This window comes from Trachemys scripta, chromosome 21 (genome assembly GCF_013100865.1).
Source record: "Trachemys scripta elegans isolate TJP31775 chromosome 21, CAS_Tse_1.0, whole genome shotgun sequence".
Classification (NCBI taxonomy): domain Eukaryota; kingdom Metazoa; phylum Chordata; order Testudines; family Emydidae; genus Trachemys; species Trachemys scripta.
In genome coordinates, this window is record NC_048318.1 from 1,239,928 (window position 1) to 1,254,595 (window position 14,668).

At 47.5% G+C, this 14,668-nt stretch overlaps 1 protein-coding gene across 2 annotated transcripts; it reads left to right on the forward strand.

The window, feature by feature from the left end:
* The first annotated feature begins 372 nt into the window (after window positions 1-372).
* Window positions 373-14,264, forward strand: TMEM218 (transmembrane protein 218). 2 transcript variants are annotated; one of them, XM_034754721.1, is made up of 5 exons: window positions 373-661; window positions 2,491-2,601; window positions 3,663-3,765; window positions 5,199-5,232; window positions 12,619-12,756. In XM_034754721.1, the coding sequence occupies exons 2-5, from the start codon at window positions 2,492-2,494 to the stop codon at window positions 12,732-12,734; spliced, it is 363 nt and encodes a 120-aa protein (XP_034610612.1). In that variant the 5' UTR covers window positions 373-661; window position 2,491; the 3' UTR covers window positions 12,735-12,756. The 2 variants fall into 2 exon arrangements, with proteins under 2 accessions (XP_034610612.1, XP_034610613.1); XM_034754722.1 differs by lacking the exon at window positions 5,199-5,232 and having other exon boundaries at window positions 401-661; window positions 2,399-2,601; window positions 12,619-14,264.
* Window positions 14,265-14,668: the final 404 nt, after the last annotated feature.

The window sequence follows — 14,668 nt, forward strand, 5'->3', positions numbered from 1 at the left end:
AGAGCCTGCAGGGCTCCTCAGGAGTCACCGCAGCCTGAGGCAGAGGGAAGCGTCACAGAACATGGCCCCCAGCACGAGGGGATTCCTGGGGCAGGGAGCGCTGCCCACGTTTCCCCCTGGCGCGGCGCGGCGCGTGGCTGAGGGGATGTTGCACGAGCCTCGCCCGCAAGGGGTCAGATCGCTCCGGGGGGAGGAACTGGGCACCCAGACGCTGCGCGGGCGGGGCTGGGGGCGGGGCCGCGCTGGGGTCTCCCTCCCGGATCGCCGCGAGCCAAGCTGCTGGTCTCCTCCCTCAGCCGCAGACCGCCTGTCACGGACCAGGGCCAAGAGTTGCTCGGCCGTGGACGGGGCAAGGAGTTTTAACCAATAGCGGTGCGGAGTAGCGGAGCGGGCCTCATTGATTGGCGTTCAACGGTGCGCACTAACCAATCAGATGGCAAATTTCAACACGTGCGGGCCCGCTGGTTGCCCGGGGAAACCGGCCGCACAGAGCCGACAAGAGGCGCTGATGAGAGGGGGCTGCTGACTGGTGCATATCCACAGCCCGGAATAGAAGCTTATCTGCGATTGGCTCTCTTTGGCGCCCCGTCGTTTGCGCTCCAGCAGGCGGAGGAAAGCGCTAAGCGAAGCGCGCGAGGGTCGGGGCCCGGCCCGGGCGCAGGTAGGAGCTGACGCCTTTGGCCCGGGTCCGGCTGGTGCCGCCCTCTCCGCGAGACCGACCCCCGGGCCACACCGGGGCTTCTCCGGCAACTCGCGTGTCCGTGACGCGAGCTCGCGCCCCGGCCCGGGCCCCGCGCGCCCCGCTCCCTCCTCCGGCCCGGGCCCCGCGCGCGGCCGGCTCTGAGGCGCTGGCTCCGGCAGGCCGGCTGCGGGGCGCGGCACGGGCGGTTGTCGCTTCCCGAGCTCGACAGGCTCGCTGGCGTGAGCGCTCCAGGCCGCCTCCCGTTCTCCCGCCCGGGGCCAGCGCCTAACGGCCCCCAGGGCGGCTGCGGCTGCGGCTGCGCCTGGCCCCTGCCCCGAGCCTGGGGGCGAGTTGAGGTCCGTGGCAGTGGGGAGCCGAAATACCTGTGCGGATCCGCCCGTAGGCGCTGCAGCACCGCCTGGCTCGAAGGGGTTCCCGTCATATCCCGGGTTACAGTTTGGTTCCATGGCGCTCAGCGCCCCCACTGTCAAGACAGTTCCTGTGTCCCGTCTGGGCCCCCTACCCAGGAAATCTGCCAGTATGGTTCTTATGGGTCCTCTCAGCACGGCCACCCCCCTCTCAGATGGGTTCCAGTGGCCCAACAGCAGACAGTTGGGAGCTCCTATCCCTCAGGGACCTGGGCCTCACACCTAGTTGTGTGGCGCTGCTTTAGGCAACACAGAAACAAAATAGGGTCGGACTGGCCACGTGGTGGGACCTTGCAGTACCTGCAAAGTCACACCCACCTGGAGGACCCCATTGTGTAGAGCAAAATGCTGCCGGTCTGGACAGAATCGTCCCAAGGGCTGGATCCGGCCTGTGGGGTGCCAGTCGGACCACTTCTAGGTGATGAACTTCCTGGAAACTCCAGGTTATTTCTGTGCGGGATGGAAATGACCAGACTGGTTTCCTACCATGCAGATGGACTGTGGGTGAACGCAGCCCATTAGTAGCTTTCATTGGTGAGTGAAAAATGTATTGTCCCAGCTTGTAGTTGAAGAGATTAATAGATATTTAAACATTAATCATTCCAAATGCCAGACATCATCAGTGAAAGGAAATTCACATAAATTTGAAAGCATATATAAAATACACAAAAACGAGGAGTCCTTATAGCACCTTAGAGACTAACACGTTTATTTGGGCATAAGCTTTCATGGGCTAAAACCCAAAATGTTGTTTTTGCTGATACAGACTAACACGGTTACCATTCTGAAACCTGTCATAAAATACACAGTATGCTAAACTCTCTGAGTGTATTTGGCTGATGTACTGAGCATCGATTCTTTTGTAATAATAACCTTTATTTATGTAGCACCTTTCATCTAGTTGGCTCCCAAAATGGTCTACATATTTAGCAAATGATACACAAACTCCACACTAGGATCACTTCATTAAGATACACTCCTCTTGGGTGGAATGCATTTAATAGTACACACAACACTACATAACAGTTTAGAATAGGAATTTAGTTTTTAAAAAGTCCATATGAAGCTGGAATTTGGGTAAATTAGAATATAGTTAACAACTAGTCCTAAAACAAAAATCTTGTTCTTACACTTCCAGTGTCATCACATAGCATTACCTGAAGAATAATTGCCAAATGAAATTACGAGCTTGAGGAGATAGTAGTTAGTTTCCCAGGATGTTATTCGCACTTAAATTGTTAATGTTAAAGTATTTGTTTTTATTTTTGAATAATTACATGTTTTAAAGGAAGGAAAAATGGAACCCGCAGAGAAAATCTATCCTCTGTGATAGAGGAGGCCAGCTGAAGCAGGTTTGCTGATGCTTTCTCTCTTCTCCAGAATGGCTGGCACTGTGCTTGGGGTGGGGCCAGGAGTATTTATCATAGCGCTGCTCTGTGTCTTGATGTTGCTGCTCTGCATGCTGTTATCCAGGACTTCTGGTCTCGCAAGGTAAGGAGATGTAGCCTTCTGGATAAAGAAAGCTAAAGTTATTCGAGGTGAAATGCCTGACTGTCCTCATACATCTGGATTTTAGGGCACTGTTTCTTTAATTCCTCACAGCTTGAATAGGATCCATTTTAATCTCCTGTTAATAGCAGACTCTCATTAACTTCAGTGGGAGTTAGATTGAGTCCATAAACACTAGCCAGCTCATTTGCAGTCTGTCCTCTCTCCGTAGAGTGCTATAGTGTGTAGATTACCTGTACGTACCAAGTAGGGTGGGAAGGATTATTGGCAGATTTGGGGTGTGAACTGTCAAATATATATATATAATTTCATTCCTAAAGGCACTTTTCCAGGACTTGGCCTTTCCCATTTGTCTTTCTGCTGCAGCAGTGAAGATTAAATCACTTCAGGAGCTTGTCACTCTAAAAGCCCTTGTGTGGTTCTGGGCCAGGATGCTGATTGACGAAGAGACTCATCTGTTTTTTAAGTCTTTGCTCACTGAGCCAAGATTCACCCCATGAAAGTCGAGTAAATAATTAAAATGATTGATTCAAGCAAACGTAACTATTGCCCAGTGCTCTTATGGGTAGGCAGTACAGAGACTAGCCAATATCCGGCTCCAGCAAAACATCCAAGTCCAACCTTACTCTGCAAGGCTGAGATTTTCAATGCTACCTAGGGGTTAAAGTGGAAATTGTGGGACCAGTTGCGCTAAGCGGTTTTGAAAATCAGATTTTCTGTGTACTGCTTCACTACCAGTGTCTCTGATTTATGGGGAGAGACTGTCTTTCATTTCAGGATGTTGGCACTTCCTTTATATCTTAATGGGAAAGACAAAAGAAGAGTAGAATTCCTTTGAATTTGTGACGGCTGCTTTTTTTGGATACTTGTGGCTGCACTAAATACCTGGACTGGGGTTAGGCCGAGAAGGGGGATATGGGGATGTTGGTTTGTTTAATGTAGTATGGACAAAATATGAGCAGTGTTAATGTCTCATTTATAAAAGGAGCTGTGTCGCTGGGAGACCTAACAGTGGGATTCTTCCTGTCCGATTCTTTCCCCAGATTCTCTGTCATTATGGTTTTCTTCTCTGCTGTGATCGTTATACTGGTTCTGTTACTTTTCCCTCGTGCCAGTGAGTTCCCAGCACCAGCTACAGAAATGAAGGTAAACTCATGATTTATTTTCCCCATTTCAGCCTCTCTGTCCTGGCTGTTGCACCTTGTTCAATCTAGGCCGTTGGCTTTCAAATGGGGTGGGGGTGAAATGAGGTTGTCAGGGGACGTGGGGCTGTGGCTGACCAGGTGTCCAGGACAGGGCAGGATAGCAATGGAGAGTGTGTGCAGGGAGTCCCTTGCATTCAGATACGGGGGATGGAAGCTCAGCTCAGCCTCAGCGGCAACTTGCTGCTTTCCCTCTCCTCCCTTCTTTGACCGCTGGTGACTCACTGCCAACTCTCCCCGCTTCTGCCCTGCCCCGGATACCTGGCTGGCTGCACCCCCACTGCCAGGTCTCCCCACTGCTGCCCTGCCCCGGATACCTGGCTGGTTGCACGCCCACTGCCAACTCTCCCCGCTGCTGCCCTGCCCCGGATACCTGGCTGGCTGCACCCCCACTGCCAGGTCTCCCCACTGCTGCCCTGCCCCGGATACCTGGCTGGTTGCACCCCCACTGCCAACTCTCCCCGCTGCTGCCCTGCCCCGGATACCTGGCTGGTTGCACCCCCACATATTTTAAGACCTTTGGAGCCAGACCAAGAGGCACAAGTAGAGTGGGGTGGTTAGGACCCCCTGGTCTGTTCCATGATGCCAAGGGCTTCTCTATGGGTGGAGTCAGCTGGGTCCTGCCACTGCCCAGAGGTGAGCAGTCTGCTGTCCTCAGTGAGTCATTTTCTGACATGGATGAATGGGAGTTCACAGATTCTAAGACCAGAAGGGATCATTATGATTATCTAATCTAACCTCCTGAATAGCACAGGCCATAGAACTTCCCCCAGATAATTCCTAGAGCTGGTCTTTAAAAAAAAAAAAAAAAAATCCAATCTTGATTTTAAAATTGTCATCATGGAGGGTGTACCATGACCCTTGGTACACTGTTCCAATGGTTAATTACTCGCACAGTGAAATTACTCGCACAGTTTGAATTTATCTAGCTTTAACTTTAGCCATTGAATCATGTTATACTTTTCTCAGCTGGATAGAAGAGGAGTCCTTTATTAAGTATTTGTTCCCCATGTAGGTACTTGTAGACTGTAATCAAGTCACCCCTCCACCTTCTCTTTGGTAAACTAAACAGATTAAGCTCCTTGAGTTTATCACCATACAGTATGTTTTCTAATCCTTTAATCATTCTTGTGGCTCTTCTCTGATCCCTTTCCAATTTATCAACATCCTTCTTGAATTGTGGACACCAGAACTGGACATAGTATTCCAGCATCAGACACATCAATGCCAAGTACAGAGGTAAAATAACCTCTCTACTCCTATTCGAGTTTCCCCTGTTTATGCATCCAAGGGTCTCATTAGCTCTTTTGGCCACAATGCCACACTGGGAGCTCATGTTCAGTTAACTATCCACTACAACCCCCAAATTTTTTTCAGAGTCACTGGTTGCCAGGATTGAGTCCCCCATCCTGTAAGTATGGCCTACATTCTTTGTTCCTAGACGTATATACATTTACATTTAGCTGTATTGAATGCATATTGTTTGCCTATGCCCATTTTACCAAGCGGTCCAGATAGCTCTGAATCCGTGACTTGTACTCCTCATTATTTAGCACACTCCCAATTTTTGTGTCCTCTGCAAACTTTATCAGTGATGATTTTGCTTTCTTCCAGGTCATTGATAAAAATGTTAAATAGCATAGGACCAAGAACTGAGCCCTGCAGGACCCCTCTGGAAACAAACCTGTTCGTGACAATTCCCTGTTTGCAGTTATAGTTAACAGTTTGCAGTTAGGCAGTTTTTAATTCATTTAATGAGTGCCATTCTAATTTTTTAAATCAGAATGTTGAGCAGTACCCAGTCCAAAACTTTATGGAAATCTAAGTCTGTTAGGTCAACACTATTACCTTTTATCAAGCAAACTTGTGTTCTCATAAAAAAAAAAAAAAAACCCACATTGATTTGCATTAATTACATTACATTCCTTTTGGTCTTTATTAATCAAGTCTCTTATCAGGTGCTCCATTATCTTACCCAGGATTAGTGTCAGGCTGATAGGCCTATAACTATTCGGGTCATCCTGTTTACCCTTTTTAAAAATTAGCACAATATTTGCTTTCTTCAAGTCTTCTGGAACTTCCCCAGTTCATCAAAACTTACTGAAAATCTATGTTAATGTTCTAGTGAGCTGCTCCGTTGGCTCTTTCAAAACTCTTGGATGCAAATTATCAGGACCTGCTGATTTTAAAATCTCTCTCTTTAGTAGCTGCTGTTTAACATCCACCAAAATACTAGTGGAATGGAAAGAGTGTTGTCATTACCATATGATGAGACTGTATCATCTGGTTCCCCCACCCCAATACTTGTTTTTTCTGCATTATTATTGATAATTTTATCATTTCTATCTACCATGCTTGAGCCTCTGCATTTATTTATTGACAAATAAAACTTGCAGAATTTTTAAATATTGTGTGCAGAATTTTTATTTTTTTGTCACAGAACGCCCTCAGGAGTAGCTCTCCTTGTCTTCACAGTAGCCTTTGTTATTGAGCAGATGTGCTACAACAGGGGTCTCAAACTCAATTTACCTTGGGGTCAGGGCCAGTCCTCAAATCCTCCCAGCAGGCCAATGATGTCACTGAAGATGGTGTTCAGAAAAGAAAACATTTATATTGTATTTTTTATTTTGCATTTCTTAGAAATAATAAAACTGTCATACAACTTTATACAATTCTTCACCTGCCAGAGAGTTTTTAGTGTTTGCCAGACACCTGGCAATGCTTCAGTTCTGTCAGTTTGTTGATGTTTGGCCTCAGGGACTGAGCAGTTGAAACCTTCAGGATTTCAGCAAGGTGTTCATCAGATAGTTGTGTTCGGTCCACTTTCCCACACTCCATGCTTTGCTGACAGCAGGACCTTGCTGGGCTGGGCCTCCTTGGACACAAAAGCAGTGGAAGAGGAGCCACAGTCATGGTCTGCCCACTGGTCAGATGCAGGGGGTGAGGCACATGGCTACTACCCTAAAGAGATGGGGCAGTGGGTGGTTCTAACCCTCCCTGTGTATCTGGGATTATGCCCTCATCAGGTTCAGTGCCTCCTGGTGCCTCTGCTGCGATGGCCTCTCCTACACAACCTACCAACATTACATGAGACAGTGGTTAAAAAGGTAAATAAAGGGCTCCATTTCATTACACAGACCTGCAGTGCCAACAGCTAGAAAGAACCTCTTTCCTTTCATCTTATCTTCACCTTATCTTATCTGCCAGCACTAGGCACACTGCCGTCCCCCGGCGCTTCCATTGGCTACGGGGTCAGAACTCGGGGAGAGGGGAGCTGGAGGCAGCTTGCCCCTCGCACTGTCATTGGAGCCTCACAAGTCACGCCACCTCCCAGCCCATTTCCCACCCTTTTCCCTCGCTCCCTGGGCCTCATGCTGCCCCGGCTGACTCTGCCCAGCGACTAGTGATGCTTTTTCTCTTAATTAATTAGCCTCTTAGAGTTGGTAGGACAACTCCCACCTTTTCATGTTTTTTGTATGTGTATAGATCTCCTCACTATATGTTCCAGTCTATGCATCCAATGAAGTTGGCTGTAGACCACAAAAGCTTATGCTCAAATAAATTTGTTAGTCGCTAAGATGCCACAAGTACTCCTGTTCTTTTTGCCTCCATGACTGACTCTGCCCGGCAACTAATGATGCTGCCTCCATGGCTGATGCTGCCTGGCAACTAGTGATGGTATCTCTGTCGCTCTTCCCTGGCCAATGGGAGCTGCGGGAAGCGGTGCCTGCAGCAGACCGCCACTGACATAGCTGCATCTCTCCTGCCTGCTCCCCTCCCCCACCCTCCGACCCTCTCGGCCGGCAGCTGCGAGGGCCGGATGAAAGAACTTTTTTAAAAGTTTCCGCAGGCTGCAGTGCGGGGTTCTTGGGCTGCAGATGGCCCGCGGGCCAGGACTTTGAGACACCCCTGTGCTACAGGGTTACGTATCAGCTGCAGCTTTCTCAGGGTATGTGGCTTCATTCCTATGTAAAATGAGCTGCAATGATCAAACTTGAAGTGCACAAAAGCATGGATCCCTGTAGCCAGTCTGCTGCCCATCTGTAGTGCGAAGTGAGTGCTATTTGCAGCTGTGGTTATAGGAGCAGCCTGAGTCCCCTACCTCTCATCTCTGCAGCATGTACATGCTAGGGACGCAGGGTTTATCACACACCAAGAAGGAAAACTTTGTGGGAGCCCCTTGTTAAGATATTGGGAGCACATCACTATTATAGTTTCCATCCTGACTCTCAATCCCTGTTGTGATCTGGAGTAACCCAGACGACCGTATTCTGGAATTCTTGCATTTGACAGTTCTGTTTGTATTCTTGCAAACTGGTATTTGCATCCCTATGGATCCTACCCCCTAGTTCCTTTCCGCGGAAGTCCCTAGTCAGGATTGGAACTCTATGTGCAGTGCTTTGGTGGCCTAGCCTGTCTGCGTAGTATAGTTTCTAGCCAGGAGCTGCAGTGTCCTGCCATCTTTCTGGCATGCAAGAAAGTTTTTTTGCCTTCTGCCAGGACAGTTCTTACTCTCTGATTAACTGACCATGAGGTAGAGGCATTTGTCACTCTTTTAATCAGAGCCCATCCATGCCTCACCATCACCTCGCTGCTCAAAGCCTCCTGGAGCCCTTGCTTGGCTCCTGCCTTGAGTACTGTACCTCCTAGTTTCTTGCCACATCTTCCCTCCTGTGCTCCTTCGGCAACGCACAACCTTTTCTCTCTCCTCCGTTGTCTCTTTCTTCAACTCTGTTCTTTTCACGTTCCATCAGGCTGCCCTCTGGCCCCATGTAGAACAGTCTTCCTCATTTTATCTACTAAACTTCAGTGCTCTCTTCTCTTTGGAATTTCATTTGCCTCCTCACCAGTAATATTCCCCATACTGCCTGTGTCTGGTCTTTGCCTCAGCTTAAAATCTTCAGGGCAGGAAATGTGGCTTGTTCTGCATCTGTAAATTGCCGTGTAAATCTCTTGCACTATAAATGGGATTTTTAATTTTGATAATCCCATAACACTTCAGTTTGTGAGCTTTTTTTCATTCTCTCTCCTGTCACTGTTACCCTACTAGAGTGCTTCTTCGTATCCCCTAACTGCCCTTCTTCTGGGGCGATTGTAATCCTACCACTGCTAAAATACAGTTTCACTTGCATGTCAACTGCCTCCAGAAGAGTCAATCTAGTTTAACCCATCAGAAAATTCAGAGTCTTCATTTCCAGTAATCTGGCTCCCTTTTGGGTCCATCGGAGAATGCCCTTTCTGTGCTTGTTCTCCCTCTTGCCAAAGGGTTCCCAGTACTAATGATTTAAATTCCTCACTCTTTTTACACCATCTTTTCACTCACGCTGCAGCTCTTAGTTCTCCTGTTTTGCTGGACTTGCCTGGGAATGGAGCTGGAAGATAGGCCTCTACAGCAGATTGCTTTTGAATTTTTCCTGATCATCTACCTTTAGCTTCCAGGGCCTCTGTGCTACAGTGTCCTAGCTTGTAGGTACTGACAGATTCTCATACCAGTTTTCACCAAAAGACTTGTGAGCTGGACTCTTAGTAGGAAAATGATCCTATCGTTCCTTTGTCATCACACACCTGACTGTGTCCCAGCGATAAAAAGCCCCCTTTTTAGCACTCGGATTCCCTGTGTCCTTGAGGAACTCTCAGAGCTTGAGGAATGTTCACCCTGTTCTTCTGCAGTTGGAAGATAGGTACCTTCGAAGGGAAATGTTCTGTTCATCCTTAGTTTTTCTCTGGCAGAACACTGACTGTTTGACTGGAGGATGAAGGCAGGCAGTTCTGTGGTGAGCCGGCTGTGCTGCACTCCAAGGTGGCTTGCCTCAAAACCCCTCTGTCTCTTGCTTGTTGCGCAGTGCAGCTTGCCTGGCCTCAAATAATTGTGCTTGGTTTCTGGGAGCTCAAGCTGCCTCCATTGCTTCTTGCTCACATTTCTAAATTAGACTACAAATGCTTTGGTTCAGGGACCATACCTTTCTTTGCCTTCCTTGCAGCACCCAGCATGCTTTTGAGCATTATAGAGTAATAATCACTTGGCAAGTAGTCCTGCATTCAGCACCCTGCCTAACCCTCCACTGCCCTTCTCAATCATTTACCCCTAATTCCACTTGCCTTCTGGCTCAGAGCCAGATTGCTGTCCTTTCACCTTCCTGAGAGCTTAGTCTCTGTTGGCCATAGTTTAGATGTTGGGTTCTCTTGACTCCTGCTCACACCATGCTACTTTCTATGTTTTGTCTTATTCCTCCTCTACATCTCCCAGCCCTTCTGTAGGTGTTTGGGGTTTTGGATACCCAAAGTGCTCTTTCCCATATTCCATTATTAGCATGCAGAGGAATGTTACTCACTTTCTAAATACTGAGTTGTGTGGTGTGTGTGACGTTCCCCTGGTGTATTCTGGACTGGTGATCTGCTAGGTCACGCCAATCCTCGACTTTGGGAGCCAGTTCACACACAGCCTCTAGCATGTTAGCGGCTCCCAGCTAGGTGAGTGAGCACTTTTGGCCAGCCGCTGCTTGGATTGTGCAACCAAATGACACTTGCCAATATCTCCTGTCCCAGACGCAACCCTAGGAATCTCCGTCTTGCAGTGTCCAGTTATGCCTGGTGGATGCTGCAAGATTATAAAAGTTAGTCAATTTAACAAAGAAATGGATATGTACCAGGCTTGTTATCCCAAGGGGAGTCTCTGACATGCTTCAAACCAAATGCACTGCTTCAGGTAGAACAAACAAATTTATTAACTAAAAAAGATAGATTTTAAGTGATTATAAGTCAAAGCACAAGAAGTCAGATTTGGTCAAATGAAATAAAAGCAAAATACATTGTAAGCTGATCTTAACACTTTCAGTGCCCTAATTTAAGGGCAGACTTAGATGATTCTCATCACAGGCTGGTTGCCCTTCAGCCAGGCTCTCCCCTTTGATCAGCGCTTCAGTTGCTTGGTGGTGATGTCTATAGATGGAATTGGAAGAGGGAGCCAGCATGGCAAATGTCTCTCCCTTTTATCATGTCCTTTCTTCCCTCTTGGCTTTGCCCCTACCATCAGTCAGGTGAGGATTATGTCATCATTGTCCCAAATTGACCAAGGGAAGGGGGGTGAATCACTTGAGAGTCCAACAGATCCTTTGTTGCTGCCTAGGCCAGTGTCCTTTTTTCCTGTGAGGCTGGGCTGGGTTTGTCCCATACATGCCCTGATGAGGTGTGAACTGCCCCTCTGCTCCTGGAGAATTATAGAATATCAGGGTTGGAAGGGACCTCTGGAGGTCATCTAGTCCAACCCCCTGCTCAAAACAGGACTAATCCCCAACTAAATCATCCTAGTCAGGGCTTTGTCCAGCCTGACCATAAAAACCTCTGTCCTGCATGTAAATTGTTTTGCTCCAAGTAAATCTTGGAGCTGAGATCAAGGGCCGTGGTCGAAATAGGACGTAGTGTACATGTCAGACAAGCCGGCAGAATCAAAATGCTCATTTACAGGATCTTCAGGACTGGCCCCTGAAGCAGCCCGGCTCGATACGATATCAATAATACATGACCTGGGCTTTCTATGCTCAAAGCCTGCTAATTGGCTAATTAAAAAGTGAAAGTGTTGAACGAGCAAACATGTCACTCTCAAGAGACTTGTTCTGTAGCAGAGCCAAGGTCAAGCTTGTGTTAACACTGTTTCATAATACTCACCTTTGTTATAAGCAATCCCAGAAGCTCGGCGGATGATTTCATAATCCTGGGCTTTCTGGTTGGTGTTTCTCACTATCACTTTGTCTACCATCTGTGTCAGCATCGTCACTAAATAATGAGATATTCTTTTCCTGCCACATATCCTCTGTAAGTACAGTGGTGCCTGATATCAATGCCCATAAATATAAAGATCAGTGACTAGTATTCTGGGAGAAGCAGCTGGTTGACTTCAGGGAAATAATTGCTGGACAAGATTTCAGCTCGTGTCTCATTGTCATGATTTGTGGCCACGTGATTCTAGTGAGCTGAGCATGGTTTGAACCTCATGGGTCAGATTCTGCACTCCTCGTTCACCTAAGATTCCCACTGAATTCTATAGAAGTTTGTGTCCAAGGAATGCAGAATTGGGCTCCACTCAGTGATTAAACACTTTATCTCGTTCATCTAAATAGTAGGTACCTGCTGCTTCATGGCTCACTTAATTCTCACTTTAGGACTAAGCTTGAGACAGGAAGGGAATAGGAAGGAACCTAATATATATACCCACTTGCAAGTGATAGCATTAGAACCACTACCCGGTAATCAGAACCAACAGAGAAATTCATTGTGAGTACTACCATGAATGTGTTTCATGTGAACCTGTTAAATTTAAAATAAGAGCTCTGTGGGTCAAATGCTAGCACTGTGAGTTGGTATTCAGCAGAACAGGCTTAGAATTTCATCCTGGCTGAGGCTGCTTTGGAATTGGCGCACGCAGCCCCAGAGGGAGAAGACATCCCCCTTTGTTACTCAGCAGTGACCCCTGCCAGTGGGTTAGGCAGAGCAGCCTGTGTTTATCAGAGAAATCCTGCTGAGACGTGGCACATTTGGGAAGGGGTGTAGCCCCACCCCTGCCTGCCTGCATGGAGCTGCCCCCTTTATCTTGGCTGGCTTTTCCTTTTCGGAAGGCCAAAAGTTCTATTCTGTTCTATTTTCTACTGCCTGGCACACCATCTTCCAGCCCACAGAGAACACTTACTCTTCTACAGCAAACTGTGGTCAAATTGACATGATACCTGCAGTAGGGCTTTTGTTAACAGTGATAAAGAAGGAAATGCTGCTGTGTAATTTGTGACCTTTCTACTCTCCTCAGATCGTGGACACCTTCTTTATTGGCCGCTACGTCCTGGTCTCCCTTCTCAGTGTGACGTTTCTAGGAAGCCTGTTCCTGGTTCTGGTTCACCATATCTTGGAGCCAGTGTATGCTAAACCACTCTGAGTTAACTAGCTATTATGAAGAAGGGAATTCCCCATGCTCCAAAGCAGACACTGTCATCAGTTGGGTAAAGAATATATGCTCCCCAAATCTCTCCAGAAGTCTTTCTTCAAGTGCGGTTACGATACCTACACTGATTTCCAGAATCAGCATCTGCTTTCTGAGGTCCTGGCGTCTCCAGAATGAAGTTGTAGAATGTATATGCTTTGGACTGGATAATTACCAAGAGCTGCTGCTGTGTTTTTCAAAGCTGAGAACTGTTTCCTGGCAGAGACAGGCCTGCTTACAGACTTTATCATGTGTCTCCAGTATTTGTTTCCAGGGGTATATCCATGATCTGTTCAATGGAAATTCAGCTGCTCTTGCTTCTCCTATGCCTCATCTAGTTATAGTTCTGGCTGAAACTTCCTAAAAGATCTGATCCTTACCTGAACCGCTGGCGTCTAAAAGTCAGGCTGGACATCTTTCCAACATAGGAGGTGGTGCAGAATGCCATGTGGAGGCCTGTGCTGGTGCTTTTGGCTAAAAGTGGGAAGTGTGGAAATACATAAATAAAAAGAGGGACTGAACTTGGAGGCTTTAGCCCAGTTCAGTTTGAACTCTGGATGTCAGAAGTTTGGGTTGGTTTACTTTGCGTTTTTGTCATCGTAATCATTCTTGAAACACCTGAGAAATGATTTCAGAGGCAGAAGCAAGTGGGGAGGGTAAACTCATGGGAAAGCGAGATCCTATTTTTATGGCAGTAAAGAAGCAGGAACAGGAAGAACCAAATAATGTTTCTCAGTTTCTCCGGCTTAGAAAGCACTGACGTGGCAGTTCAAATGTGTTGCTTATGCCCAGCTCTGAATCCAGGGGCTCTTTCAGAGACACTCTGGCACAAGCAAATGCATCCGTGTTGCCATTCTTGAGCCCGCTCTGAACTGGGGTTTACTTTGCCTCCTCCTTGTTCCCTTGGAGAGGGTGGGGGAGGGGATTGTGAGCTCCACTGTGCAGGGAGCTGAATATGCATGTCCCTAGATATTCCCACCAGCATTTCAGGGAGAGAAACCTGATGCAGAAGGTGGAATCACTGAAGGGATTTGAAGGGAGGCTGGAGATGGCATCTTGGGACAGAATGGTGGGAGCAGATGGGGGAACCTCTCCCACATGCTCTTCTGGGGGCCGAGGCGATCTAGCCCTGAGCCCAGTGCAAGAGTGAAGTTTTGAAAAGCAGCTTGTATAAAAACATAACATTTGAAAAATGCTGCAGGAGGAGGCAGTGGAGGAAACTGTAGGACATGCTGCTTTCCATGCATGACTAGGCTACCTGGCACCAAACTTCCTACTGTAATAAAAACCATCTTTGGGCTGAGATTGAGCCTGAGAAATTGTAGCCCAGAGGGTATTTTTCCCCAGACTCATTCAAAGCCCTGTATAATGTATGTGCCACCTTAGACACTTCCCTAACACCCATGGCACTTGGCAAAAACAGCGATTGTGTAGCTGGAGCATTTTAATAAAGAAATCACACATTCATTTCAGGGCTAGGCTTTGTCATCAGTTCTTTTCTTTTCCTCCAGGTATTGCTTTGCACTATGTTTTATTTAGTGAATTGTATTTAATGGATCCCCAAGGGCTTATTTGTTGCCCTCCCTTCCTTCTTCATGCAAGTGGGAAACTAATGAGTCCCTCTGAGAAGCCACTGGCTGACTAGTTCCTAAAGGACAAAATAAAGATTGTGGTTTTTTAGCAATTTGATGACCGTGCCAGTCCCTATAACTGCGGAGGGGCCTTCACTTATGAGCCAAGCTGAAGGCGAGAGTTCTGATGCCACTCATGCTCTTTTGGAAATTTTGCCTTTTTGTGCACCGGCTGGTGATTGGCGTGCAACTTTAGGCCTGGACTCTCCAAAGGCATATTGGTATTGGCCACTTGGGCCTTTCCAGTG

Excerpts from the sequence above, each read along its gene's own strand:
- TMEM218 (XM_034754721.1), top strand. The coding sequence starts at position 2,492 with ATGGCTGGCACTGTGCTTGGGGTGGGGCCAGGAGTATTTATCATAGCG. Across the intron at positions 2,602-3,662 it reads AGGACTTCTGGTCTCGCAAG|ATTCTCTGTCATTATGGTTT; the intron begins GTAAGGAGATGT and ends TTCTTTCCCCAG. Across the intron at positions 3,766-5,198 it reads CACCAGCTACAGAAATGAAG|AGTCACTGGTTGCCAGGATT; the intron begins GTAAACTCATGA and ends AATTTTTTTCAG.